Source organism: Rhea americana, unplaced genomic scaffold, assembly GCF_003343005.1.
Source record: "Rhea americana isolate MKP2758 unplaced genomic scaffold, rheAme1 scaffold_134, whole genome shotgun sequence".
Taxonomy (NCBI): domain Eukaryota; kingdom Metazoa; phylum Chordata; class Aves; order Rheiformes; family Rheidae; genus Rhea; species Rhea americana.
The window spans coordinates 2,475,847-2,503,434 of NW_028185417.1; the positions used below are offsets into that span (position 1 = coordinate 2,475,847).

Genomic DNA, 27,588 nt, shown 5'->3' on the forward strand with positions numbered 1-27,588 from the left:
ACATACCCACACAGAAATTAGTTATGGATGGAATTTAATAAAAAAGTGGGATAGGCTGTACTGATCAAGTGTAGGGCACAGACAGACCAGCATACTGGCTAGCCCTCATATCCTCTTTTTTTCTGTATTTCCCCTCTCTTTCTCCATGTTTGGCCCTCCCCTTAAACATCCCATAAAAAGTTCTGCAAATTCCCACAATCCCCATAAAACACCCCTTAATAAGTATTACAGAAATCTCAGAATTCTCYTTCCCTTGCATCCTGTACTAAGTCCTACACACCTTTAGGCAATAACTCCTTTAGTCTGTAAAGTATTCAGGGGAGAGAGTTTCTTTAGCTAACTCATCCTGGGAGATTTTGCACTAGGGACAATGTTTTAATTATCCTCATTTGGCAGTCTTAGGAGTAGCTGAGTGCTCTGTTTTCACTGTTTAGGTTGTTAGGGTCCTTCTTCTGRCATTGTTCCTCTGGTCTTTATGTTTAAYGTGATTAGCCTTTAATGAGATAACCTAATGTTCTCCCACTTAATAGYAAAGCCAGAGAGGATGGCACAATCTTCTCACTTGGTATAGCATTTTTGTAGTCTATTATAGCATTTTCTATCCTACTTCATAGAAGGACTGCAGTTCTGCAGCAGCAGATCTAGTCTTGCTATGATGCACATCTTAGAGGCTTACAGATCTAAGCAGATGCATTTCTTCTGAGTTTCCTGTGTCTGTTGTTTCTTGGTCAGCTCACAACATCCTAAATACATTTAGTGTAGTAAACCAAAAGTAATGATAGTTACACTTGTGAATGACRGTCTAGGTGATATGGCGTGGTATTTTCTTTCTGTTGGAAAAACCAAAKTCACTTTGCAGTCTTCAGGGATAGTGACGAGATGTTCTTAGCAGCTCTCTGAAGCCTTGGCTTGGGTGGTGAGGAGTATCCTTTTTCTTGCCTTGTGGTTGATATTCCATAGCTGCTGTTAAATTTTGTCCCAGTTCTGCATGTTGAGGTAGGACACCTTGTTGCTCTGGTCCATTGGTAAATCAGTTCCTATAGTTAGATTTTCCTGGATTATCAAGGGTTAAAACAGTTGGAGCAATTAACCTGCATGATGAGCAAATGGGCCCCCGGAGTTTGGTGGGGGACACATTAGTTAATTAGGTGTGCTTGTAGGCTGGTCCCATTTGTCCCATAGGAGGGTAGCATTTTCCTCCCAACATACTCATGGTTGGAGAGTAAGCCATATCTTGTTACAAATGGGTCAAATGCATGAAAGTTCTGGTGGTTGTCAGAGCCATCCTCCCCAAAGAGCCTCTGTTCCAATACAGATTTCTTGATCTCAACTAAGGGTGTTCTGCACTAAAAACTCATACCAATTTGTGATGTGGATATCCCATACCTCTAGTGTACTACACAGTTCCTTTCACACTCACCTCCTACTACTGGTTGTAGTAGCTGTATGTCCATGTGCCTTGCACTGGATTTGGCAGATACTTCCTTTACRTTCTTCCTGAGTAGTAGTCCAAGTATTTCTGAAAGACCACTATGATTTCCTATCTTTCAGTAAGTCATAACCCCATAAAYACAGTAGCCACAGATATCCTTTGATATACTATATCATACAAGAAGAGTATTCATTAAGAGCTAATTGTAATATTAATGTACAAACAGCATCCTAAGTCATATTGATAAAAGCTGTGCAGACAGACTGCATAAGTTACATTGTGATTTTAATCACTTTTAAAGAGGCTATCAATACAATAGAAGATTTTGAAAATTGACTGGACGTTCTCTATCTTTTGGTAAGGAGTCCTGCACCTGCTTGGAGACGGCTAGTATGAGCAGATATAATCTGCAGTATCTTTCAAGTGCCAAGCTCYGAAAGCCATATTGCCTGCCTTCCATAGAGAGCTGATAAGATCTTTTTCGTGTTTTAAACCTTGGGGGCACTTTGATAAAATCCTAAACAATTCTAGCCGTGTCCACCATAGGGTGGTTTCAACCACCTGGGTAGCATTAGTGCCATTAGGGTAAAATGATCAAATGAACGATGACTGTGGTCTAAGCTGAATACAGAATTATAATTGTACAGTTGTATCTGCTGACAGCACTACRGAAACCTTTATTTCAGTCCTCCACCATACCAAGAAGTTCTTCARTACAAGGTAACTTTGGGTAGTGCCTAATTCAGTTAATGATGATCTCCTATYAAGAGATTATCAGCATGGCACTTGCAAATTACAGCTCCATTATGCCTCAGCTGTATGTTGAGTCCCTTTAATATAGCCTACCTCTGCTGTGGCTCCCTGATGGTCCGTTTTTCCAGGAGAAAACATGATCCTCAAACAGCTGTGGCTGCTTATGTTTTCATATGAATTTTGTGCAGACTCATTTATTTCCCATGTACCAGTTGCGCCTGTTTTCAAATGCTCATTRTTCCATAACCAGTGAGACTGAAATTTCTGAAATTAGAATCAAGTTATCSTTCTCCCCTGTTCCAACAATTTTATATATTTTTCCATTTGTACCAAGATTGAATTATTAATATAACCTTTGGGCAGAGTTCCCTTATGTCATTCCCACCTACAGGTGGTATGGGCCAGTAGAATTCTTCTGGATGAGTGGTTCCTCCACTGTGCAGTTCTAGGGGGACCTCAGAGTCTGGTGTTGATGTGAACTTTAGGGAAGATTCTGAGGCAAAAGCTAATGGGATGCAATAGGGTATCACTTCTCCCTGAGCACAGTCYCAAGGAAGAATACTGAAAACTCTCCAAAAACTACCTCTGCCACGGGTGGACCCTTGCCATCATAGATATATTTTATCCTCCAGATAACCCATGTTTTTACTTCCTCAATGCTTAAGATTGCTGGTATAGTTAAAGCGTTTGCCTCCTCGGGTATTTTCAGAGTCCTTAGTAAGTCCATGCTCTTGATCATGGGATAGGTGGCACTGCAGCTGTGGTGAAGCCTTAACAAACAAATCCTCCTAAACATGCTGGGTTGATGAGGTTCTCTAACAATATGCAGAATTCTAAGCTATTTATTATTCTGGTCACTTTCCTGCCTATTCAGTACGTTCGTAATGTGCATAGGCAGAGCTCTGCATCTGCACAGAGCCTCACTGATGTCAGTGATGCTTCTCATAGGCACCAGTGTCTACCTGCTGGCTTCATCTTGCAGCATTAGGGCCTCGATGCCTTCTAATTGCAGCTGATGTTTTTCCAATGACTTTATATYACGAGATGCCTAGAATGAAGCAAAGGAAATGGAACCCTTCATGCAACAATRTGAAATACCCAAGTTTCAGTTGAGGTATTTCACAAATGAATCATCAATTCCTGAGCCTAAAGCAGAAATGGCTCAGGAGAAAATACCTATGTACTTGCTTTGATTCATAAAATGTACTTCTGAAATATAACTTTTGTTTGCTGTTTTTTTTTTCTACCAGTGAGCTTTTTCAGTTCTTTGATCTCACATTCTATACACCCTTTATGTAACAGGAGATAGGAATAATAACTTCTGGCTTAGAGCGAGAGCACGAACTTGGCAGAACCTTGATTTGCCCTAATACTGCTGAGCTCTGCCAGCTGGGATGTCACCTTTCCATCTCCACAGGCTTTACTCAAAGTCTGCAAAGCTGAAATAGTTCAGCCTTGCACATCTTTGTGGATTAGCGGAGGCTTTATTGCATCTGGCAGAACTGCTGTAAGCTTTGTTAAATGAATCTGAGAGTGTATGATCTGAGTTACTGCAAGTGCGTTGGGCTTTATACATCATCTTTAATTTGACCCATAGTGCTCTGCCCTGTAGACTAAACAGTTTCCATTGGTCACCTAGCGAACACCATATCAGTTTTTCTATTACCATCTGTATATTTGAAGTCACGAATTTTGTGCATTTTCCCATGCCAGTTGATGATTCTAATTATTGCTTTATATACAGAATCAATATAGAAGCTCGCAAATCTCCAAAGATGTCACGAGCTGCACAGGAGATATCAAGATCTCCAAGGTTACCAATAAGGAAACCTTCTATTGGTTCACCAAGCCTAACCCGAAGAGAGTTTCCTTTAGAAGATATTACTCAGGTATAGTGCACGTTGTTACTGGACCTGAATACAAATACAGCTTGCTTCCTCTGGAAGGAGATATGATGTGTAGATCCAGTGATCACCAATAAAACATTGTTTTTTAGTTACAGCTATTAGATAAAACAACTGTAGAGTCTCATTTTTCAGTTAAATATTTATGTTAGGAATTGCCAGTGGAATATTGGATGTCATTGTTTGATAAATCCTGGCCCTGCTGACTTCTCTTAAAAAAAACTTATGTGAGAGATTTTGTTCTACCTGAAGTTTTTTGCTGTTGAAAAGCATTGTTAAAATGGTCCTTATTCAATTCYTCAGAGCTATCAGCATGCAACCATAGCTACTTTACTAGGAATCTGCAGAGACAAAGAAATCACTGGGTCAGGGGGGCAAATGTTCCCTCTTTCATAATTACATGGAACAGCCGTAACTGGAAAAGTCAAACAATTATCATTTTATGCTCTTTATGTTATAGTCTACAGGTAAATGAAATTCAGCAGGCTATCTGGAAGCCTGCTAGAACTGTCTGGGCCACATTTCATTAGTACTGAACTGCGTTCTCTTGCTTCTTTCCTTTTTCCTCTCCATCTCCCCTCCCCATCTCCATCATTTCACTTTTTTCTTTACTGTAAGGTGTTCTAGATCACTTATGTATCTGTAACTGTAGAAAGGGCCAGAAGTGGGATAGGATACCAATGGCTTAGATTGTGTTCCTCATGCTAATAGCACGACTCTTGGCTTTTGAGAAAATCGCTTAATCTTTCAGATCCATAATTTGACTACTATGAATGCAGTGGTTTGGGAAATTGCTTTGGTAGTGCCAGGAAAAATATTTGTCACTGCGCATAATTCACTTCTATCTTATTTATTGTTTATAAAGTGATTCTTAAGCACAGAATGAAAGGGCAGGCAATACTACTTCACAAAATACCAAATAACTGCATTCTGGTGTTGTACAGGAGGAGGAAACATCTGAACAGTGCTATTCCCGTTAGACAGTGATAATATTCTTCAGTTCTTCAGCAATTGTTAACAGTCTATGTGGTTGGTTTGGATATCATTTCTGATGATGTTCAGATATCAAAACCGGACTTCATAGTGACAAGGTATAACAGTTGATATACATAGACACAGTAGGCCGTTTCTAAGTAAGAGAAAAACAAAAGGAACTGTATTATCACTTGCAATAGCTTGATTACAGGATTTTATTAGAGCTTGATACAGATTTTATTAAGTGAAAACAAACTTCTTTCTTTTCTTTACAGCAAAACTACCTTGCTCAGGTCACTTCTAACATCTGGGGAACCAAATTTAAAATTGTGGGTTTGGCTGCTTTCCTACCAACTAACCTTGGTGCAGGTAAAAGTAAACTCTTTCAATTTTTTGCATGTCAAGCTCTGGCTAACAAGTAGCAAGCTTACATGATACGATTTTTTTTTAAGTGATCAGAAGGCTTCTTTAACCAAATGGTTATTTTCTGTGGACAGTAGGAATTAGATTTTTTTTAAATTGCTGTAATTAAGAGATTCAAATCTCTATATAAAAAAATGAGACCTCAACAAGATGTTAAAGGACTTAGATATGATAAAAGATAAGTCAAGCTGGATCTTTATTGATTCAGTTTACTTGAACAAAGATCAGAAGAATAAACAAAATTTTTGTAAGACGACTATAAAAATCACAGTTTCCAAGTTTCAGTAATTGTCAGAAGTATTTTAAGAGTTCAGATCTTCATAGTCATTCAAGTACTATAATTATTCCAAAATAATATTTAAAAAGCTTTTTTAACATCCTGCTCAAGATTCCTTATGTCATTGCATAGCATTATCACATGGTTCTTTTGCTGAAGCCTCTCTTACTGTGCTAACAGTCCTCATTAAAAGTAGCAGTTCTCTAGTTTCTTGTGTAGAAGTTTTAAGAGCTGTTTGGAAAAAAAAAACTTTTTTTGGCTGTGTTTCATTATCTAGTTAAGTTAAGACTGCATAATGAGGCCCTCTGTGCAAAGTTAATTAAATACATATTTTTTTGTGACCATGTTGACTATTCTCTGACAAGAGATGGAGTCCCAGCTGCRGGGAAGAGGAACCCTCTCTGGCCCAGCCTTCAGATAAAAGCTGTCGTCTTGGGATCTTGTCATCCCTAGGGACAATCAGGGCTACTATTATAGGGCAATATCAATGACAAATACCTAGGAAAAGATATAAATACAAGAGCAAGTATGGGATGATAGTTCTTTCAGATATTCTCTCAGTTTCCAACAGCTTAGGTCCCAGGGACTTCCTGAGCCAGGAGGGATTTTGTTATATGTAATTATCCTCAATAGATTTCCTTTCTGAGAGCTTTCCAGTTTTCCCCTCAACTCATATAAATCTATAGAATCCTGTGGTGAAGAATTTCAAAAATAGAATGGAAAAGTTGTTTTCATTCCCTAAAAAGAGAAGAAAGATCAAGAAATTTTGTTATTTCTACAGATTATTTGTAATTTTGTGTGATTATTAATCAATTTCTTTCATCTTGACCAYGCAGAGTAGTACATAATGATGCGGTTAAGAATGGCCCACACATGCATTTATTTGTTCATTAAAAAATTATGTGAAAATAATCATAGGCCATCTCTATTTTGAAGTGATTCTTTCTTAGCTTTAGATTCTCTCTGTATAACAATWTTTTCTTTTATTTCTTCTTATTCTCCATCCCTAGTAATATATAAAACCAGTTTGCTGCATCTTCAGCCCAGGCAGATGACAATATATCTCCCAGAAGTGCGGAAGATTTCAATGGACTACATTAACTTACCTGTCTTTAATCCAAATGTTTTCAGTGAAGATGAAGATGATTTACCAGGTAAGAATGAATTGGAGCTCTACCATGTTATGGGCTAAGCTAGGTGGAAGACAGATCACGTGTCCCTAGCCCCCTCTGGTAAGCACACAACTCAAAATCTTCTAGTCTAAGGGAGCCCTGTGGAACTGACTTGGAACAAGGATAATATATTTTATGGATAATGTTTAATATATGTATATATATGTATATCTGTGTGTATATATGTGTATATATATAWAAAATCCATATAGTGCTGCTAACTTTAAAGTTAATTGGAAAATCAATCATCTATTTAAATCGTTAAGAATTTGCCGTAGAGTGAAGCTTTGTATTCTGCGTCTTGGTAGAACAGAATAGTTTTATAATGTATAGGAAGCCTATAAGAGTCATTTTTGTGACCTGATAGCAGCAAAGCACAGTCTGTTTGACAGATGCTTCAGTTGGAGGGCAGGTAAGGTTCTTGTATAACACAGCCACTGTTTGACAAATGTTAAATGCTCATTTGGACTTCTATCAGTACCAGGTCTTACAGAGAGCCTAAAATAATTAAGTGTTCTTTAAACAAAGAGGATCAGGAAGGAATTTCTCATTTCACTGAGATGTAAGGTAGCAAAAGATTCAAATAGTGCCGGGGGAAGCTGGATGCAAATGATGAGTATTTGACAGATAAAAGGACTAGAAGTACCTAGGATTTCCTCTATTGAAAAAATCRTGCAAATAAAATCAATACGTAATAGCCAAGAAGTTAAATTCCTTCTGCTAGGTCATGTTTGTTTGGAACTTCAGGAGTGGTCTTCATAGGCACCCAGGACTCTTTAAGGAGGAGGAAGTCTGAGAACTGCAGAGCAATTAAAAGCTTGGGCTAGAGTCTGTTGAAATTAATAGAAATACTTCCATTGTATTGGACCAAAGTTTTGCTGCTGAAAGCACCCAAACTTGTGTATGACCCAAGCATCAAAGTAGCCCTTTGGACTCCCATAGAGTTACTCATCCACTTAAAACGAAGCTCAGTCTCCAGTGATTTGGGGCTTAGCTTGCCTATTTTACATTCATACGTTGTTTCCCTTTAGGATCTGAAGAAAACAATAGAGCAAATTGATAATCATATAGATGCTATGCATAGGAAGCAATCAACATTTCCCAATATGAAACCTAATCCCAGCCCTGACCAAATAAAGGTTACTTTGATTTAAAAAGAAAATAAGAAAAAAAAAAGAAGAAACTTTCAGCAGTATCCTCTCTGAAAGCCTGTATGTAAAGGAAAAACTTACCATATCCTAATGAAATTATATTGCAGTGTAAGTAACAATTACATAGGAGATGAAAGAAAAAACATAGTAGAAAGTTGTTCCTGGGCGGTGGAGTGTTTAATAGTGAGGTACTCTTGGGACAAGTGCTTTTTAAAGTAGTCAGTAATGATTTGGCAAGGCAAATGGACAGTGAATTGATTTAGCATGCAAATTATGCAAACAAATCAATTAAAAGTCATTGGAGGAATACGAAGAAGCRTTGGATTTAAACATTTTGTGATATTAAGCAGCACTGTGATAAATGAAATTTTATTTGCATAGACACTTAAGACCCATGACAACAACATTTTAGGTTGTTCAAACCAAGATAACAATTAAATCCCAAGCTCTGGAGGATAAATTGCTAACTCACAGGCATCGAGATGAATGCATGGCAAACCAAGCTCATACTGCCTTTGAGTCAGTTAAGTTTACCTGTTTACTCTTCTTCTAACAGAATGAGCAGAACTACCATAAAAATTTGCCAGCTTATTTGCAAACATCTACATGCCTACCGCCTTCTACTATGATGATCAATGTTGATAAAAGCCTAATGCTACCAAAAATGTAATTATGGTGCATGAGTAGATTACTAGAATTTTAATTAGGAATTAATTAGGAATTGGCTAGTGACCAGAGGAGTCCTGACTAATGTATCTCTTGCCTGATCTGGTTTATCGAATTGCAATTCTCCACAGAATTTGTTCACTTAAATAATCCTGGATATGCCCATAGTCTCTTTTCCTGCCAGAAACCTGCTAAAATAACTTGTTGATCATTTTCCATGTTCTCTATTTAGAAAAAAAACAATTAAGAACTGGCAAGATTCTTGGATTTTCTTTTGTGTATACAGTATTCGTTCTCTTCCCTTATGTTTCTTAGCTTAACTTCTGCACCTGTACTTCATTTGGATGTCCTCATTTCCCTTTTGCTCTCAAGCTTCTTAGTGATAGTCCTGACTGGAATCAGTGTTGCCACTATTTGCAAAAGGAATTGGAACAAGTCCCATGCTTTCTGTGATCAGAAATTGCTTCTTGCTTCATTATCCCATCTTCATCTCCATACATGGGCAACTTTTCACATATTCATCATCTTTTCACTTCTGTAGTTGTGCTGACTACAATACCCACTTTTTGAATCTTTCTGGCCTCCCATCTATTTCCTCACATCATTTCCTTGCAAACCTCCTTTCAAGAACTTGCAAAAGTCTTCCCTGTGTTTCATTCCCCATATTCCTCTCTTGCTATTGTATCTTCTTCCTTCTTTTTTATGTTACTGGTTGCTTTGTCACCCATTATGCTCAAGGGGCAATATTTCCCTTTTCCCAACTGTTGTCTGTATTCTCCATTTTTTTTTAAGCTCTTTGAGTTAGGGAACATTTTACTAAATATTTGTACAGTGCCTATAATGCAGCTCTTCTAACTTCTTTCTTTCTTTTTTTCCATTCACCTTTTTTTTTGTGTGTGTGACAGTAGTCATCAGACATCTAAGTCAAAGCTCGTAATTGTTGTCTAGCTCATAGAGTGTCATTTCATCCTGCTCCTGAAGGTCCTTGCAGCATGACGCAATGACAGCAGACTGGCTCCAAATGGAGTCAGCCTGGGCCAGCTGGGCCAACTCAGACTCCTTTGTGCCTAACCATCGTGCAGTGGCAGCCTTGGAGAAAGTCAGGAAGCCGCGTCAGTGGTCCTAGGATTAGGAACAAAGACGAGGTGGTAGCAGCCACAGATCTCTGAGTAGATTTTATTTTCTATAGTTTATATGATGTATTAACTATAAAAACAAAACTCCCCTGAAAACTGATGTGGCTTTTGATTCAGCAAAACTTTAATTGATTTGAGTGGCACTTATATAAATAGTTAAAATTGGACAACAGATGAAAGAACATTTAGGCTTATTGGGTAAAAGCCTTTCTCCATGAAAGTCAGTAAAATGAAAGGGAACTCTGAAATTTTAACTGTGAAGTATCATTCAGGAAAGGTTACGTTAATGTTGCTATTACCAGCTGATATAGATAGATACTGTGCAATGGGAATCTGTGGTGTTAGGCTGGCTTACTTATTCAGACTAATGTCTTATTTATTGATTTGAGGATAAGATAGCAGCCCACCCTAATGCAGCAGAGCATGTGAGCAAGTGCATAAAGATAAGCAAGCAATTTAAAAAGTTAAAGTGGAATGACAAAGTACAAAAGCCATGTAGTGATTTTTCTTGCAGCAATTTTAGAAAACAATTTTTTCTCCAATCTACGAATTGTATGGAAATGCTGCCATGAAATTTTCCAGTTACACATTATTAGTGACCTGAATGTCTTTTGCAAGCACTGAAGAAAACCAAAACGTACACGAACCACTACTATAGGGAAATTCCTTATCTTAATGCACGTTACCCAAGCGCCTGCATAAAAGCTGCGGTTCGTAAGGGCTCGTCCCTCGCCGCGCTCGCCCTCACGCAGCCCTTGGGCGCTGCAGGCGGGAGGCCGGGCGGCGCAAAGGGCGCCGGGAGCCTCTGGGGAGAGCGGGGGGCTGCGGGGCCGGGGCGCTCGGCGGCCGGTGACGGGCTGTGTTGTTCGTTGCAGTACCCGGCGCGCCCGGCGTCCCCGAGAGCAGCCCGCCGTGCACGGTGAACATCCCCATCGCCCCCATCCACAGCTCGGCCCAGGCCATGTCCCCCACGCAGAGCATCGGCCTGGTCCAGTCGCTGCTGGCCAATCAGAACGTGCAGCTGGACGTGCTGGCCAATCCGCCGGCGGAGGCGGGGGGCGAGGGGGCGGGGCCCTTCGCCGCCCCCGCGCCCGGCCGCTTCCCCAGCCCGGGGCAGGTGATCTTCGGGGGCGTCGACGCTCGCCCTGCCGCCCCCGGCGCCCGCCGACCATCGGGACCGCGGCGACCGCGACCACGAGCACCTGCCCAAGGGCAAGCCGCCGCGCCCGGCGCAGCCGCTGGTGGAAGGGGACGCGGTGGCGTTCGGCGAGGCGCAGCTCAACAAGATGAACCCGCCCCCGCCCTACCCCGGCACCATCCCCGCGGCGCTGACGGCAGCCCCGCCGCYGCCGCCGGCCGGCCCCCCGCAGCCGCCCGTGGACCTCTGCCTGAAAAAGGGAGAGTTTTCCCTTTACCCGGCCGGACACTATCAGACGCCGCTTGGGTACGAGCGCATCACCACCTTCGACAGCAGCGGGAACGTGGAGGAGGTGTGCCGGCCTCGCACCAGGATGCTCTGCGCTCAGAACACCTACACCCTGCCGGGGCCCGGCAGCTCGGCCACGCTGCGGATTACAGCCACCGAGAAGAAGATTCAGCAGCCCTGTTCGAGCGCAACCCTGAACAGGCTCACCGTCCCTCGCTACTCCATCCCGACTGGGGATCCGCCACCTTACCCCGAAATAGCCAGCCAGCTGTCGCAGGGCCGGAGCATCACACAAAGGCTGGACAGCACTATTATTCATGCTACTCTGCGCAGGAACAGCAGAGAGGCAGCTCTGAAAATGGCTCAGCTGGTTGACAGTCAACGAGCCACTTTGCAGCTTCCCCCAAAAGCCAAGAGCAATGTTGTAACAGCGCAGTACCAGCAGAGAGCACCCACAGCTTTGTACACCTGCAGCCAGTGCAGCAGCAGTAGCAGCAGTGGCAATGGCAGCAACAACGCAAGCACCGGTGGTGTGGGGAATATAGCTAATGCCAATGCCTGTAGCAGCACTTCCAGTATTAGTGGTCTGAGACCTGACCTAAGCACGGGGAATAGTTCCCAGCACAGCTCTGTCATTGCTCACTCTGTCAGTACTTCGCCTCTGGCCTCCCAATCTTCCTACAGCTTGCTGAGCCCACCTGACAATTCCCGCGACCGGGCAGATTATATCAACTCTGCCTTCACAGAGGATGAGGCCCTTTCTCAGCACTGCCCGGTGGAGAAATCAATACGGCATGTCCCAATGGCCTTGRCAGAGGGTGCCATTGGTGTAAAACGGCCACCACCATACCAGTGGGACCCCATGGTGAGTGAAGAGATATGGGTTCCTCAGGAAAGGACATCTCAGAACTCAGTGCCCAACCCTCTAAAACCTACTCCTCTTATCATTAGTCAGACTCAGCATTTGGATATGTCTCGAGTGCCATTCGTTTCCCCTAAGTCTCCAACCAGTCCCACTGCCACGTTCCAAACAAGTTATGGGGTTGGAGTATCTTATCCGGGAAGCTACAATGCCCCCCCCCTTCAGGGAATGCAGCCCCCTTGCTCCCCCAAAGAAGCTCTGGCACCAACACAGTTTGCACAGCAGGAGCCAACAGTAGTGCTTCAGCCAGGTTATCCATCCAACCTCTCCTATTGCCCTTTGCCACCCATGTATCCAGGAAGTAGCACTTGCTCTAGTTTACAACTGCCACCGATAGCATTGCACCCATGGAGCTCCTACAGTGCATGCCCACCTGTACCTAATCCCCAAGGCGCTTTGCCCCCAAAGCCTCTCCTTGTGGTGGAGAAGCCAGTTTTGTCTCCTCCACCAGCAGAGCTTCAGGGTCATGTGGGCACAGAGGTAATGGTGGAAACAGCAGACACCTTTCAGGAGGTGCTCTCCTTAACAGAAAGCCCTGTTCCTCAAAGGAYGGACAAATTTGGCAAGAAGAATCGGAAGCGTCTGGATAGCCGAGCTGAGGAAGGAAATGTACAAGCTATCACTGAGGGTAAGGTCAAAAAGGAGGCAAGGACGCTAACTGACTTCAATTCACTAATATCCAGTCCTAGGCTGGGGAGGGAGAAGAAGAAAGTCAAGAGCCAGAAAGACCAGCTGAAGTCCAAGAAGCTAAACAAGACAAATGAGTTTCAAGATAGTTCAGAGAGCGAGCCAGAGCTTTTTATTAGTGGGGACGAACTGATGAACCAGAGTCAGGGCAGCAAAAAGGGATGGAAAACCAAAAGAAATTTGAGGACAGCCAGCGAGCTGGATGAGTTCAAGTGCCGGAAGGCTAACGAAAAGGAGGACGGACGACTGGGGAGCCAGGGCTTCGTGTATGTGATGGCCAACAAGCAACCTTTGTGGAACGAGGCAACACAAGTGTATCAGCTGGACTTTGGAGGGCGAGTGACCCAGGAGTCTGCAAAAAACTTCCAAATTGAGCTGGAAGGACGACAGGTAGGGGGGCAGCAGCAAACTGCCTGGGRAAGGTGAGTGGGTGGTGGGATGAAAATCTGTGTCAGAAATCCCCTCTGCCATTCTCACCCTGCAGCGTGCTTTGAGATTGTGTTAGCTGCTCTTTGAGAAAACTTAGCTACAGAAAGTAATTGATTAAAAAAAAAAAAAAGACAGTGGTCAAAGATCTGGATTCAGAAGTGAGATTAACATTCACTTGTACAGTAGATGTATAAAATGTGTCTTTTGTCTTACAAAATATATCTTTTGTCAGACCCAGGGAAAAGGGCCTCCTTTTAATCTCACTAGCTCTCACTTCTGAAGGTAGGTGCTTTTTGTAATAAAGCAAGTGGGGAAAAACAATACATTTCCCCAACTGTAGTTGCACTTGAAGTTAGCAATTGTGGACAACAGCTGGTTGAATAAACATTGCTAAATACCCACGATGGTTACAAAAGTTAGCCAGACATACACTCCAGTCAGCAGACAGCTAAGATAGAGATGATGGGGTATTAAGTTCTCTCCAGCCAAAATCTCCCCTTATGGGTAGCCAGGCCTCTGGTCCTGACCCTAGATGTTAAAGGAAAGGCTCTGACCCTCCCCCAGAGCAAGGTGCTCACAGGCTGCTTCTGAACAGCCGRCAGATAGAGAGGAGTGTGTGGACTTGTGAATGTTTCAGAAAACCAAAATGTTTAAAGCTTTCTCATATTGGCCTGAGTTGTGTGTTACTACATCAAAACTATTAACTGGCTTCAATCAGCAAGATACTGGACTGAGACTCAGGAGACCTAAGTTTAATTCCTAGTTTATCTGTACAATCTCTCTGAGTCATTTTGATTAATAAAGACATCAAGGCTCACAACTCCCACTGATTTAACTCAGGAGTTAGGTATCTTAGTTGTCCAACATGCCTGATCAGTGGTAGTCTTCTTTTTTTTAATCTCTAATGACAACTCATTAAAAGGGCAGTGATAAGTGCCATTTATACTGTTTCATCTTCAGTTAAGTGGTCATGTATACGTGCTCATGGATAGCTGTGTAAAGTCCCCCTGGTCATAGATTTGGTTAATGGTAGAGCAAAARCCTGGCTCCACTTTTACAGGCAGCCTCCATTCTAGCTTGAGAAACTTTATTGTAGACAAAAAATGATCTGGGCTTCTGATTAAGCAAATGGAAAAACAGTAAGAATAGGCCAAACTTCGGGTGTTCCCTGCAGAACAACAAAGAACAACCTGACTGGCCTTGCTTTGCATTTCGAACAGCTCCCACTGCCCTTTTGCCAATTCATTCGCAATGTAATTATGTGCTAGTGAAGTTTATGCAGAGGAAGACAGAGCTGCCAAGAAAATACAGCTTACTGCATATGCGATGCTGTAGTCAGGAGACTGGTTATTCCCATCCCCTGAAAGTTACCTCCTTTGAAAACAAAAACTGTTTTCCTGATAGGGAGATGATAGAATCTCTCCAGAGGAGAGAATGGTATTTTGAGGCAGGAAGAATGATTCGGCATTCAGATGTGACCCACATCTGTTGAAGACATTGATGACAGTCTGCTCACATCAGTGCTGTATAAAGTCTAACATGCTTTAAAGCTCTATTTACTCTATAGAGTCCAATATTTTAAGCCAATCACAATGCTCTAATTCTTCTTTGGCATCAGACCCCATTCTGTGAATAGCCTCCTTTATATWAATTTAGTATAACTAACAGATACTTTCTGACAAAGGAGCAAAAATGTTTCACTCTTCCTCTTTTCTGATTTCTTTTCTGTGATTCATTTCCTTTGACCATGTTCTTTTTTTCCTTCCCTCCTCCTCTTCCCCTGCTTCCCAGGTGATGCAGTTTGGAAGAATTGATGGCAATGCTTACATTTTGGACTTTCAGTATCCGTTTTCTGCAGTGCAAGCCTTTGCTGTTGCTCTGGCTAATGTGACTCAACGCCTCAAATAAACAAGCAGAGACTGGAGAGTGGAAAATGTTAACAAAACCTTCTCATAAAGTCCAAACCGGAAAATGTTAGGGCAGCCTGCTTTAGGTGCGCAGAGGTGCCTGGGAACGAAGAAGGCAGTAAAACTGGAAAAGTCTCTTGGTGCCCAAAACAAGGGCATTAACTCTAATCAGTCATGGGGTGGAGGGTGGGGGGAATATTTTCTGTTTTGTTTGTTCATATTTTCTTTCTTTTTTTATGTTGTACTGGGTTTCAGAAAGAGTGAAGGGTTGAGAGCCATTCAGTGTTATATGGAGAAGTGTGGCTTTTGGCTTGTTGTGGTGATTCTGCTGTGTTTGCTACAATAGCTCATGTAAGCTCATAGGGGGATTAAAAAGACTGCTCTTTTTTATAGACTGCCTTATATCATGCTGTTCTTTTTAAAACAGGGAACATAACTTTTTTTCTGGTCCAGTTTGTACTACTACCACTACTACTGCTACTACTATTACTACTACTACATCGATAGCAGCAAAAAAAAAGGAAAAAAAAAAGAAGCTGTAATACTTGAAGACACATGTTTCTTCTCTGATCTCTGATAATAACTGAGCACCACAGGTACCAAGGAGGCTTRTGTAGGTCAATGTTAAATTTATAAATAATGATGTATTATTCAGAGCATAAGCAAAACTGTTACCATTGGGTGATTTCAAAACCCACTGTATCAAAGAAGTTGATGTCTGCTTGTTTTGTGTGCTGTTATTGGGGATAAACATGTTTTAGTAGGTGACAGAAAATAGGGAAAGAAAAGACTCATGGGCCTTACTACTTTGCTCGTATTGATCAGCAGTACTTTTTGATTTGGACTATAGTTGGGTGAGGTATGTTGTGAGCAGGTGTACCTCACAGGCCAGGCCAATACACCTTCCTCTTTTAAACGTGTTTACATTTTAAGAACAACAGGGCCTAGTGTGTTCAGTCTTCTTAGGAATCAATAGGAATTGAGTTCCACAACATTATATCAGTGCTTGAATGGGGAAGGAGACAAGAGTATAGCAAGTCATTACAGGAAGCAGTTTCTCATCATGACTGGGAGAAAAACTGAGTTAAAAGAAGAAGGAAAAAACAAACAGAATCATCATTTTTATCACCTTGCTACTTGAGTACTCTATTTGTGATTGTAATTTGAGAATATAACACTCCAGATAAGAGTGGGAAGCCAAAGTTTAAATGGGGGAGGACTTTTTTAACAGTAGCATGACTGTTTCTGTCTGCAGATTTTTCTAGTAGACATCCTGACCTCTTGAGCATTTCAGAAGGGTTGCTTGTATAGAAGAGTGTTTGCGTTGTCCATTTAATGTGCACATATTTATTTGCTTTCTCTCTTTTCTTCTTGCCTGCATTTTGCTGTAAAATATGTTTTGATATGGAAGTAGTTTCCCCAGTAATATACAAAAACCTTAATTTTTCATGTTGCTATTTGGACATCAGATTACAAAATGTAATTGCAGATTTCCTTCAGAAATTACTCCTTTGAAGTGATAGCACACTGATGATAAGGAAATGATGGTTGAGGTATCAGTGGCTGCTTTGCCTTTGCTTTTCATCCACAGTTTAACTTTTTACTAGAAAAAAACTTCTAYAACTTAAAATAGATCGGTGTGATTTTCTATCCTTTTTTTTTTTAATCGTAACAGTAAGGCAAATGTGTTGCACTTGATTCGTTCTAGAGGAACACATCACATACAACAGGGCCCGCTGTAGTAGAGGTTAYCAAAAGGTAGTGTGCTAATAACTTCTGCCTCACCTGAAAGCTGTACAGTGCAGAGGGAATAATGCTCGTCAGAGAGGAGTTTCAAGGAGTTACCAAGAGGGATGATGAGGCAGGTTGTCTACAGGCAACTTCCAGCAATGTGAGTCCAGAAAAAAACATCTGCAAGATGGTTTCTTTGGAGAATGGGAGTAAAGGCAGGAAGGAAGGAGGGCAGGAGGTAGATGGTAGAATGCCTCTATTATCCCACCTCAGCAGCTTCTGGTCGTATGTGGAAGTGGTCAGGCACCGCATCCCCCCTTAGCATTTAACAGATTACTGTTTGCTTTTGTTAATTAATTTTGTTGAATTTCTTCAGTTATTTGAGCCCATTTGTGTTCCTTCTCACACGTCTATTCAGTAGTTTATGACTGACTTTATACTGTGTGGGGGACAAAGGATCTCAAATGGATTTGGTCCTGTTCTCTTTAAAATGAATAGGAATTTCTGCCTTTGATTCTTGTAGAGGAAGCAGTATTGAGCCCTTTGTCTATACGGAGTTATGTGCTATGCAGAACAGTAAATTGAATTCTCATTCCACTGATTTCAACACCCATGGAGGAAATTTGCTTGATTAGAGTCCTTTCCTGCCCAAAGGTCCATGCTGACCAGTTGTACCCTGGTCAGAGTATAACAGGCATATACTGAACACCATAAGACCAGAAACGTATTGTGGATTTGTTTCTTTCTGAAACAAGGGCCATTCGGATATTAGAAACCTTCAGCAGGAAGGAACACGTTGCCTGTAGTTTTAAGCCAAAAATTGCTATTTCATGAAACAGGGTCCTCTACATGTATGTTTTTCTGAACTAATGCAAATAGAAGGACTTTGATGTGCAGTTTTTTTAACCTTCCAGGGAGCAGTGTACCTCTTCAATTGGTTCATAACCAAATTTTTCCATTTATCAGCAGTTTTATGCTAATGTAGGAGAACCACAAAATGAAACCGGATATAACAAATAGCAGAATTAATAATTTGGTTTCACTGGCCTGGGTCATGATTGCATTGTTCTGGTGGTGTTTACAAGGAACCCTGGTGTAGGGTCTCTGCCCCAAGAAAACGCAAGTGATAAGTATCATAAATAAATGTCATTTTCAACATCCTTCTCATTTACTTGTCAGGAAATATTATGGGTAAAATATTCTATTTGGAAATATATTGACAGAGTCCCTTTACTTGAAGATTTTAGTGACATAGAGAATATCCAGTATTAGAGGTTAGTTTAATCTCAAATATGTAGAATTGTAATGAAAGTAGTGGGAATTAGGTCGATGACTGAGAGTGGAACTGGGTCCTAAATTATACAAAAGTGAGTGACAGTTCTTTTATTTTTGATTGAGATAAAATATGAGAAAAAACTTTTAAAGCCCTCCCCAAAGTAGTATCACTTAAATCCTAAAAATTACTGTTGCGTTCAGCCAAAACAAAAATCTTACATTTTATAGTCAAGTAGAAAAACACAAGTTTTCTGCAGATAGATAACTGAGTTCTTCTAGGAAGAATGTAGCAGAGTGTTCAGAAATATATAATTCTTTATATACAGTAATTTCCAATAGTTAAATTTGAGTTTCCAAAGCTTTTTTTTTTATTTTTCAGTTGTGCAATAATTGTGACAGTCTAGGGGTTTTATGGGTTTTTTGTTGTTTGTTTTTTGAGGGAGTTTTGAGTGATTTTTTAAAATATAATTTAATGCAGATTTCCTGTTGATGTCCAAGAGACAAATTATTTATCTTGCTTAATGTAATAAGTGACTTAGGGATTATTTTATTACTATGTGTCAGTGACTTAAACACACTTTCTTATTTATATTTAAAGAGCATCTTTGTAAGCAATTGTTTCTAGCAGTATGTTTTGCTGCAAGAACTTAAGAATGCATATAGAAAGACTTGTTTTTTGCTGGATAGTATGCAGAATTTCATAATGCAGGCAGTCAAAAATACTGGCCGCTGAAAGCAGCGAGTTTGCTATGGAGGATTGTGTAGATTACAGAGAGTGTAGATGACCTCTTTGGGACCTGCAGAAATCTGTCTTTCCCTACTCTGTATTTTCCTCCTGTGTTCCTAGCTATATATTTCAGTTGGAGGCGGTTTTAAAAATACGAAGCTTGATTTGCTTTCCCTCTTTTTGGTACAGTGTCTTCTCTTGAGATAGGAAAGAGAGTATACGATAGACTCAGTTTGTAAGAAGCTCATTGCATAATTTTGTAGGGCATTTAGTAATGGCAAGATGCAATGTTAGAGATACCCAAACCAGCTTGGGATGAGCTAGCTGAGGCCCTAGGAACTGTAGGTAGCTGTAGATGCCCTGTGCTCTGCTCAGACACACCTYTCTCAGCGGGGCTCAGCTGGTTCTAACAACAACGCTTCTGATACCCGAGCTAGCACTGCGCAGAGCTGATGTGGCTACGCCCTGACATTGCTTGCAGCAGCTTAGTCACTTTGAGGTCTTCCGTCAGAGACCTGGTGGAGCACTTCGCYGCCGTTGCTTCTGGTCCTGCTCTATGAGTGGCAGGCAGTTGCTGCAAGGTTTGGCTGTGACAGCTCCAGTGCCAACTGGTGTCCATCATGGCTGTTTGCAGGCAGAATCTGCTCCACTGAAATTGTGAAAGGACCCAGAGGAGAACCTGATCGATTTGAAAATATGTCTGGTATCCTCAAAATACAGCTCCTAAGGGAGTCTAGAAATTGATACTTCAAGCCTTGTGTAAAGTGGACTATGCATAGAGTGGTGAATTTTATCTTGGGACAGCAGAATTGTTCAGTAGGAATATCATRTTTCTGCAATGTTAGAAGAAACTATAGGAGGGTGGAGGCTCAAAGAGGGGGTGGAAGAGGGAAAAGAGAATTGYCACGTTAAGAATTTTGCACTCAGTTCTAGATGTAGCAGTAACATGCCATGACCAGCCTGAGTATCAGTTTTATGATAGTAGATCTGCACACAAGCTCATCTCAGTTACACTTTCTGCGATACAAAAGCAGTAAAATAGTTCCATATTTCTCCAGTTTTGTTCTATGTTTTTATGAAGATGTATAAAGGTATCAGACAAAGGTATCCAATTTTGYTGAAGCCTTCAGTCTGGACTCTCCRTAGGTCCAGACTTCCCTTAAAGTGTCTTTAGTGTCCTCTCAGAAATTTCCAGTAAATTTGTGAGCTTGCCTKGTCATTGCCTCAGACAATTTCTRTGTGTTTGTTTTTTGCAGCCTCATACGAGTGATCCTATGTTATCCTGGGGCCCTCTTGTCTGTCAGCAACAGTTTAAATCCTCACCTGAAGGAAGGAACATGTACTAAAGCTGATTTGATTGAAAAGAGAGACTAAGTTTTTTTACTAGTTTTTAAAAATGTGTTTGCCAGAGCAACAGTTAGTAGCACTGTTTGGAAATGGCACATTTCTGCAGAGCCCAGATCACTCYGGACAAGCAAACCTATCATGTAGATCAGTCACAGACAAGTCATTGTGTGGCATGCTGGCAAAGGGCCAAGTTCCAGCCTCGTCATATGGTTGCATCAAGATATCTGAGAGAATAGAATCTGACCCAAAATATGCCTTCCCCTTACTGTATGATTTTAAAGTAAGAATGATTTGAATGACTCCTGCCACCCACATAAGAAAACTTAAAAGCATTAGTCTAAAACTATTTTGACAGTTCCTGCCTCTCCCCACCCCCTAAGAATGCTAGAAGTAAAATCCTGGACACAGGTTAGTCATTCAAAATTTTGCCGTTTTCCCCATTTCTAGGATTCCATTACAGGAGAGCAAGTATTTATGTTATTTGAGGTTAATACCATGATTTTTTCCGATGTAAGAGATAAAATACTATTATACTGCTGAAAAAAAAAATACTGGCAGATGGATTTTTCTGCTTTGCAGTCCCTTCGCCTCCAAGACAAGCACAATCCTCCATCAGCAAATACCGATTTAGAATCTTACTAATTTAAGTAGTCTGCAGGTATGCACTGCAGGCCCTCTTGCAGGATTGGAACTTACATGCATCATTCTGGAAAGAGTAAAGTTAATTACCATTTATGAACAATGGTCTAAATGAATGATTTGATTATCATATATATTTAATTTTCTTCCAAAAATCCTGCAGAGAAGTGTTAAGATTAAAAGACTCGAAGCTTTACGTGTTGCCTGTGATCTCTGAAGATGTATCAAGAGAAAATTTCTTTGGGCTGTTTGTTTTTTGCTGTATTTAGAAATAAGATTTTTAAGACAAAAGCAATTAACCAAATAAAGAGAACAGAGGATTCAGTGAAGCAATTCTTCTTAGGAAAATTAAACCCCACATTTTTCAACTTCTGCTGTTGCAAATGGACCCATAATGAGAAATTGCTGCTCCAGGGTGAACTGATTGTTATGGAGCACTCTGCAGTACACAGGTTTGCTGATACAGAATTGATTGCGGGATCAAAACAGCCTGACTATGTAAGATTAAAAAATAAATGAGAGCACCAAATACTTACCTATCCAGAATGTGCAATGAAAAGATTGTATGGTATAATATTAAAGCCTGCCTCTTTGATCCTAATTCTTGCTCTCCAATTTACATTACTATAAATTTAAAAATAAAATCTGCTGCAGCAGTTCTGAATCCTGATRAATGTTTTCTATTTGTAGGATGTCTATCTTAGTGGCCAAGTAGATGGTTGGTTCTGATAATATGGATTAAAATTAAAATAATAATAAAAGCAAAACATTTTTAACAGTGTGCATACATCTGAGTTTCTAGTATTTCATGAGAATCCTTCTCAGCTTGTAATTCCCACCTATGTTGTTCCACCTGTTTGTTCAGAACTTTATCATTTTCCTTCAGTTCTTTTGTTTGTTTGATATATGTTTTGCCTTTAGGTTTTTTTTTCTTTCCCACAATTTCTGCATTTTTTTTCTCTTCCCTTTTCCTTTTTGTGTTGTGTGTGTTTGGGGGAGGGTATGTGTGTTTAAGATCTTGTTGTTTATTGTGGATAAAATATATAGTGTTGTGGAATAGCATGGAGATGCATTTGATTGAAAAGGCACTGTAGTGTTTCCTGAAAAAGTAGGGGAGTTGCATTTGTTTATAAATGCATTATTTAGGTACTATAACTATGAACATGATTTTGGATTTGTTTTTATTTTATTTTATTTTATTTTATTTTATTTAGTGAGCATGTAGTCATGCAGGTGCGTGCATTCTTAAGCTAGCAAGCCCAGCATGGGGTTTTTTTAAGCCTTTTGAAAACTTGGTAGACCATTTGTGTACATTTACACAGCTACACTGTTTTTTAAATATATTTTTTGGGAATCTCACTTTCTTCTCTTTTTTTTTTTTCTTCTCAATATACCATCCAGAACCTAGTTTCCATTGTACTTAAAAACTTACCGTGTTCTGTCTCTCCTTTTATGTATCTTGTGTAATAGATTTTGCAGGAGGTGCCTAGAAAGCATTGTTGGTTTCCCTATAATAATGTGGTTTGTCCAGATTCTTTACTGTCTACATCATTGAGAGATGGACTGATTGCCCTATTTTTCCTTGATGATTTGGAATTGTAAGAATTGTYCAGCTGTTGCTTAATAAAATTTTGCAGACTAGAAAATTCATGATTTGTTTCTGTTGCATTCTCAATCTTCAAGCACCGTAGATACTTCTAAAACAGATGACAAGCCTGAACTGGAAAGACTGAATAGTAAATATCCAGATGCCATTATACTTGCTCTTCTCAACAGCTGTATTCACAAGCTCCTCGGAGCCTGGTCAGTATACTTGCCCATCACAATTGCTGTCATTCCTGTGGAAGGATGGATGGATGGCAAAGTTTTCTTGGTAGTAGTGTTCTGTCTGCTTGGATATGAGTCAATTCTTCTGCTCTTTCTCCTCTGCTTGCTCTTGATTTAAGAAAATTACCTTTGGGATTTGTGGTGCTTTTCGTACTGCCTTTGACATACCAAAAGCTATAACATTATTACAAGGGATTCTGCTGTGCTGTCATCTTTAATAATTCAATAAAATGCTGTGATGGCTAGCCTACATCCTCTGTTTTTTTTAACTAAAATTAATATTTTGGGGGTGGAGGAATAAAGAAAAAGAAGCAGTSAAGTAGCTTGCTATTCCAGCTATGCCATAAACAGGAAAATTCTGGTATGGATACATTTAAAGATAGGAAGCAGAAGATAGAAATAAACGTTTGGTTCTCATAATGGACTCAGGTTACTGGTAGAATTTTGCAGAGATCTGTACTGGATCCTGTCTCATTTGCAGGGACAAGCGGCCTGGAAAGGAAGCTGAACAGGGAGCTGACAAAGTTTACTGATGATACAAAGTTATTCAGAGTAGTAATGGCAAGGGCCAGTCATGAAGAATCTCAGAAGGTCCTTGTGAGACTTGGCAAAAAATGGCAGATGAAACTCAGTATAGATAAATGTAAAGTGACGCACATATGGAAAAAGGAAACCTAACTTCGTGTATACAATGATGGTCTCTGAAATGACCTCTACTAGTCAGGAGAGCTCTGAAAGTTTAATAGCTAGCTCTGTAAAAGCATTATGTTGGTCCTCAGCAGCAGTCAAGAAAATAAAATATTAGTAATAATTAAGGAAAGAGTTGGTAGCAAAGCAGAAAATAAATGGCTATTTACAAACCGCAGAATACTATGGAACCTTTCCCGAGTTACATTTCGAAGTGGCCTGTCCACTGGCTCAAATCCAGTGAGCATCATTTGGAGACCAATTCACTACATCCAAGCTACAAGCTCAACCAGAAGGGAGCTGGGCAAGAGCAAAATTCAGCATGTACAGAAGACTGAGCAGGCTCATGTTCTCTCTGTGAAGAATTTTGCTGTTACCTTCCTTGGAAGGACTTCACATACAGAAAGTCATTAGTGTGTTATTATGTGCCAATTAAAATTGAACATCCATACCTTTACTGGTAAAGATGTGTATAATGTCCATGGAGGACAGGAGGGCTCTTCTAGAGAAGAGCTTCACTATCCTCTTCATGCAGCTAGAAGAGAGTCCAAGGTCAGTGAGGCATCCTTTATTGACTTTATACCACTTTCCACAAGCGCCGATCGGGAAACCCACGAACTGTGCCTCTTTGGTTTTTGTCATTTCTTTCACTTGTTCTTCCAGATGTTGGTATTTCCGGATATTTTCTGCCACCACATCACTCAAGTCTGGTCTTGGCATCTCACAAAAGGTGTATTAGATCTGAAGAAGATTCCCAGAATAGCAACAGGCATGGTCAAAGGCAGGAAACAGCTTCTGTATGAAGAATGACTGAGGAAACTAGGACTCTTCAGCTGAGAAAAGAGATGGCTTAAAGGAATTGCTAGAGAGCCAGTAAAAATGAGTAATGTGGAAAGGTGGGTAGGAGTTGTCTTTTGATTGTCTCTTCCAGCACAAAAACAAGAGCCATAAAATGAAAATAAAATCAAATCAAAGTGGGCTAGGAAGTCAGACAAAAGGAGGTGGTTCTTCATTCAATGGTAGTAGACCACTTTGCCAGAAGATGTTGTGAATGCAGAAAGTTAACATGCATTCAAGGGATCCTGGAAAAGTGCTTGAAAGAGATCTGTTGGTATACTAAACAGACAAAACAGGGACAGAAAATTCCCTGAGCTGAAAATAGTTAGAGGCTGGGAGAGTATTGGGGGGCAATACCACATGAATGTGCTCTGTTTTTGCTCTTTCCTAGGAATGTGCAAATGGCTATTACAGGAGAAAAAATGCTGGACTTGTATGGATACTTACGTTGAACCAGTGGGCTATTCTTACACCAGCATTTCTAAAACAAGCTTAAACCTTCAGTATAATGTATGCTGGGGAGAGGCCTTTTTCCTTTCATTCGCTATTTGTTATAGTCCAGGATTTGTGTTGCCACCCATTGCTGGAAGAAATTCTGCAGGTTTGTTGGCTTTGTGTTTTAACTGTTGGTCTCGTGTGTGTATAAAAACAAGCTTAGCAGAGCGGTAAACCAGTGCTCTGTTACCTACTTACTCTGGAGATGTCTCTGGTTTGACTTTTCCAAAAAAACAGTGAAGTGACATTGACAAAACTAATTGGTTGTCAGCACAACAAGCAGCATAGAAAGAGGGAAAAGGACCAGCGTAAGAATGTGAAGAGGTACAGGAATATTAACATTGCTTGCTGGGCTCTGAATTTGAGAGGAAGGAGCAGCTTGACAGGAAGCTGGCAGCTTCTGGCAGCTGAACAGGAAAAATCTTGAGAAGGTCCGAGTTTTAGGCCTTCTTTCTACTGCTGTGTTGGCAGTGAGATTTTTCAGTGGATGGAAGACTCCTCTGCCTTATTGATGCTTTGCATGATCAGCCAGGCTTTTGCGGCTTCATGGAAAACAAGCCTGTTTGTAGGGAGATGAAGAAAAGGGGAAGGATTCCTAAGCTGGAGTGCCTTGCACTGCAAACATGGAAAGTCACCATCTTCTAGCATCACAGCTGCCTAGGRAATGAGTGGTGGGAGCTTGGCAACATTCATGAAATCTCCCTTAGCTCCAGAGGAGTTTTCAGTTAAAATTTAAATGYGTTTATTCTATTGAAATGCAAATTTTATGAAATTAGTTGTCACTTTTGGAGACAGAGAAATGGAACAACAGTATAGATTCTGGTCATAGCACTCTGCTTTGGCTTTTTGTTTTTTTTTTTTGCTTTGGGCAAGTTTCTGTGTTTCCACAAGCTAGTAACTATTTGGGTAAGCTACCAAGTTGATTCCTGTGGATCCAGGATCCAATTTTCAGGCTGTGCCTTCTTTGTGTAGGATTCTGACTTAAAAGATACTCACCTGCTGCTTCCCCTCCCTTTTTAGTGTAAATTTGGGGGTTTCTGCCAGCTACAGTATTGATAATTGATTCAAATGAAGCAACAACTCATATCTTCTGTGCTCATGGTGTTGAACTAGTGCCCTTCAATTTGTTGCTCTGTAAGGTTATTTTTGGAATGTCTTGCTGCTTGGTAGATCTAGCAAACTTAACACATGGATTCAGTTGCAGTTTGTAAACAAACATCAAGTTTGTTGCATGATCTTGTGTGCATCTAAGTACATAAATATGCTTAAATGAGCATACCAGAGCTCTAACTAGCTCTAGATAGAGAGTAGCCCTGAAAGAAAACAAACAGATTTGGGGAGATGATGGTTTGTCTGGGAGAGATTACTACAAAGGTATGCCTGCCTGGAAGTGACCGCACTTCCATGATGCAAATGCAAAATGTATCAGATAATAGAGGTTACAGTAGCCAAAAAAGTTAAAAGTGTCTGTTAGTGTTTAAGAATATATCGTAGAAAGGTTTCTATAATTATTTTCTTGCCTTGTAGAGGGGGAAAAAGAACACTCTTAGCTGACCTTTATAAATTAATGTGGTTCTTGTTGGTAATAGTGACATCTTAYTTTTATGATTAGGTGAATACCAGGGAGTTTTCTGTCCAATACTCTGTAGTTATGCTATCTGGTTTAGTGGCAAGAAGGGTGTGTGCAGAGAGGGAACAATATTTGAGCAGGGGCTTTTTAAAGAGATACTGCAAATACAGCAACTATGCATATAGCCAAGCTTGCATGTGTGATTTAATAACTGCTTACTTAGACTGTGATCTTTTTTTCACCAAGTCAGGTTGTTATTGTAAGTATTCTTTGGTCAATGGCATATTCCATTTTTATTGCCATTACTACCAAAATGAGTGTCAATAACAGCATAGCAATCTTAACATATTGTTAATTATTTATGCAGCAGCTCAGCTTTCAATATGCAATCTTAATGGGATAGACTGAGGAGCTAAGCACTTACCTAATGATGAGGGAGCTGTATAACATTAGAAACTAAAACCAGACCACTTTATACTAGTTGAGGTTCATCTCAGACCTTTCATCTAGCTCCTCATCCATTATAGCTCTGTATTCTGTATTATCATTTTCTCTTCCATTTAAAACAGGCAAATTTCTTCTTTTTGTTCGTTTGATCAAAGGGAAACCTATTCATCCTAGGGGAATGTTTTGCTTTGTTGCATCCCCTGATATTTTTAGAAAAGTTAGATTTGAACTGCTGTAAATAACATTTTTTGTTCTCCTTCTTCCTCCCTGCATTGTGTGGTGATAGTTGTCTTTCTCAAAACAAAGGTATCTTTGTTCCCTTTGCAGAGTTTTTGGTGAGATTAATTTCTTCCTTCTCCTTTCAAAACCATTTAGGAGATTTTGCTTTTTGTAATCTAAAAAGATGTTTATTTTAGGAAARATTCTCACTATATGAGGTGATTATAGCAAAAGGAAGATACCAAAGATGATACAAAGATCATAGAGGCTCTAATTGTCTCACTGGGAGAAGCCAAATACAGACACTCATTTTCCAAAGTCATGTAATTGTAGTTTGAGTCCTAAGTGACTTCTATATTTCACATTATCTTATTACACTTTCTAATAAGGTAAGAATCCTAGTTTTCATCATATCTACGACCATAGCTTAGACTTTTCTTTCTGAACTGGTATAGTAGCTAGTATCATCTGAGGTGGCAAAAATTCATTTGGATGGGCTTTATCTATATGGTTTAGAGAATCTTTTG

General features: G+C 40.3%; 1 protein-coding gene across 1 annotated transcript in view; it reads left to right on the forward strand.

Moving 5' to 3' along the window:
- TULP4 (TUB like protein 4) overlaps nucleotides 1-23,056 on the forward strand; it is a 136,671-nt gene extending 113,615 nt beyond the window's left edge. The window contains 6 exon segments of the mRNA XM_085298009.1: nucleotides 3,930-4,074; nucleotides 5,340-5,433; nucleotides 6,775-6,918; nucleotides 10,765-11,026; nucleotides 11,028-13,314; nucleotides 15,145-23,056. Coding sequence (XP_085154135.1) covers nucleotides 3,930-4,074; nucleotides 5,340-5,433; nucleotides 6,775-6,918; nucleotides 10,765-11,026; nucleotides 11,028-13,314; nucleotides 15,145-15,261 — 3,049 coding nt within the window. The 3' untranslated portion in view covers nucleotides 15,262-23,056.
- Nucleotides 23,057-27,588: the final 4,532 nt, after the last annotated feature.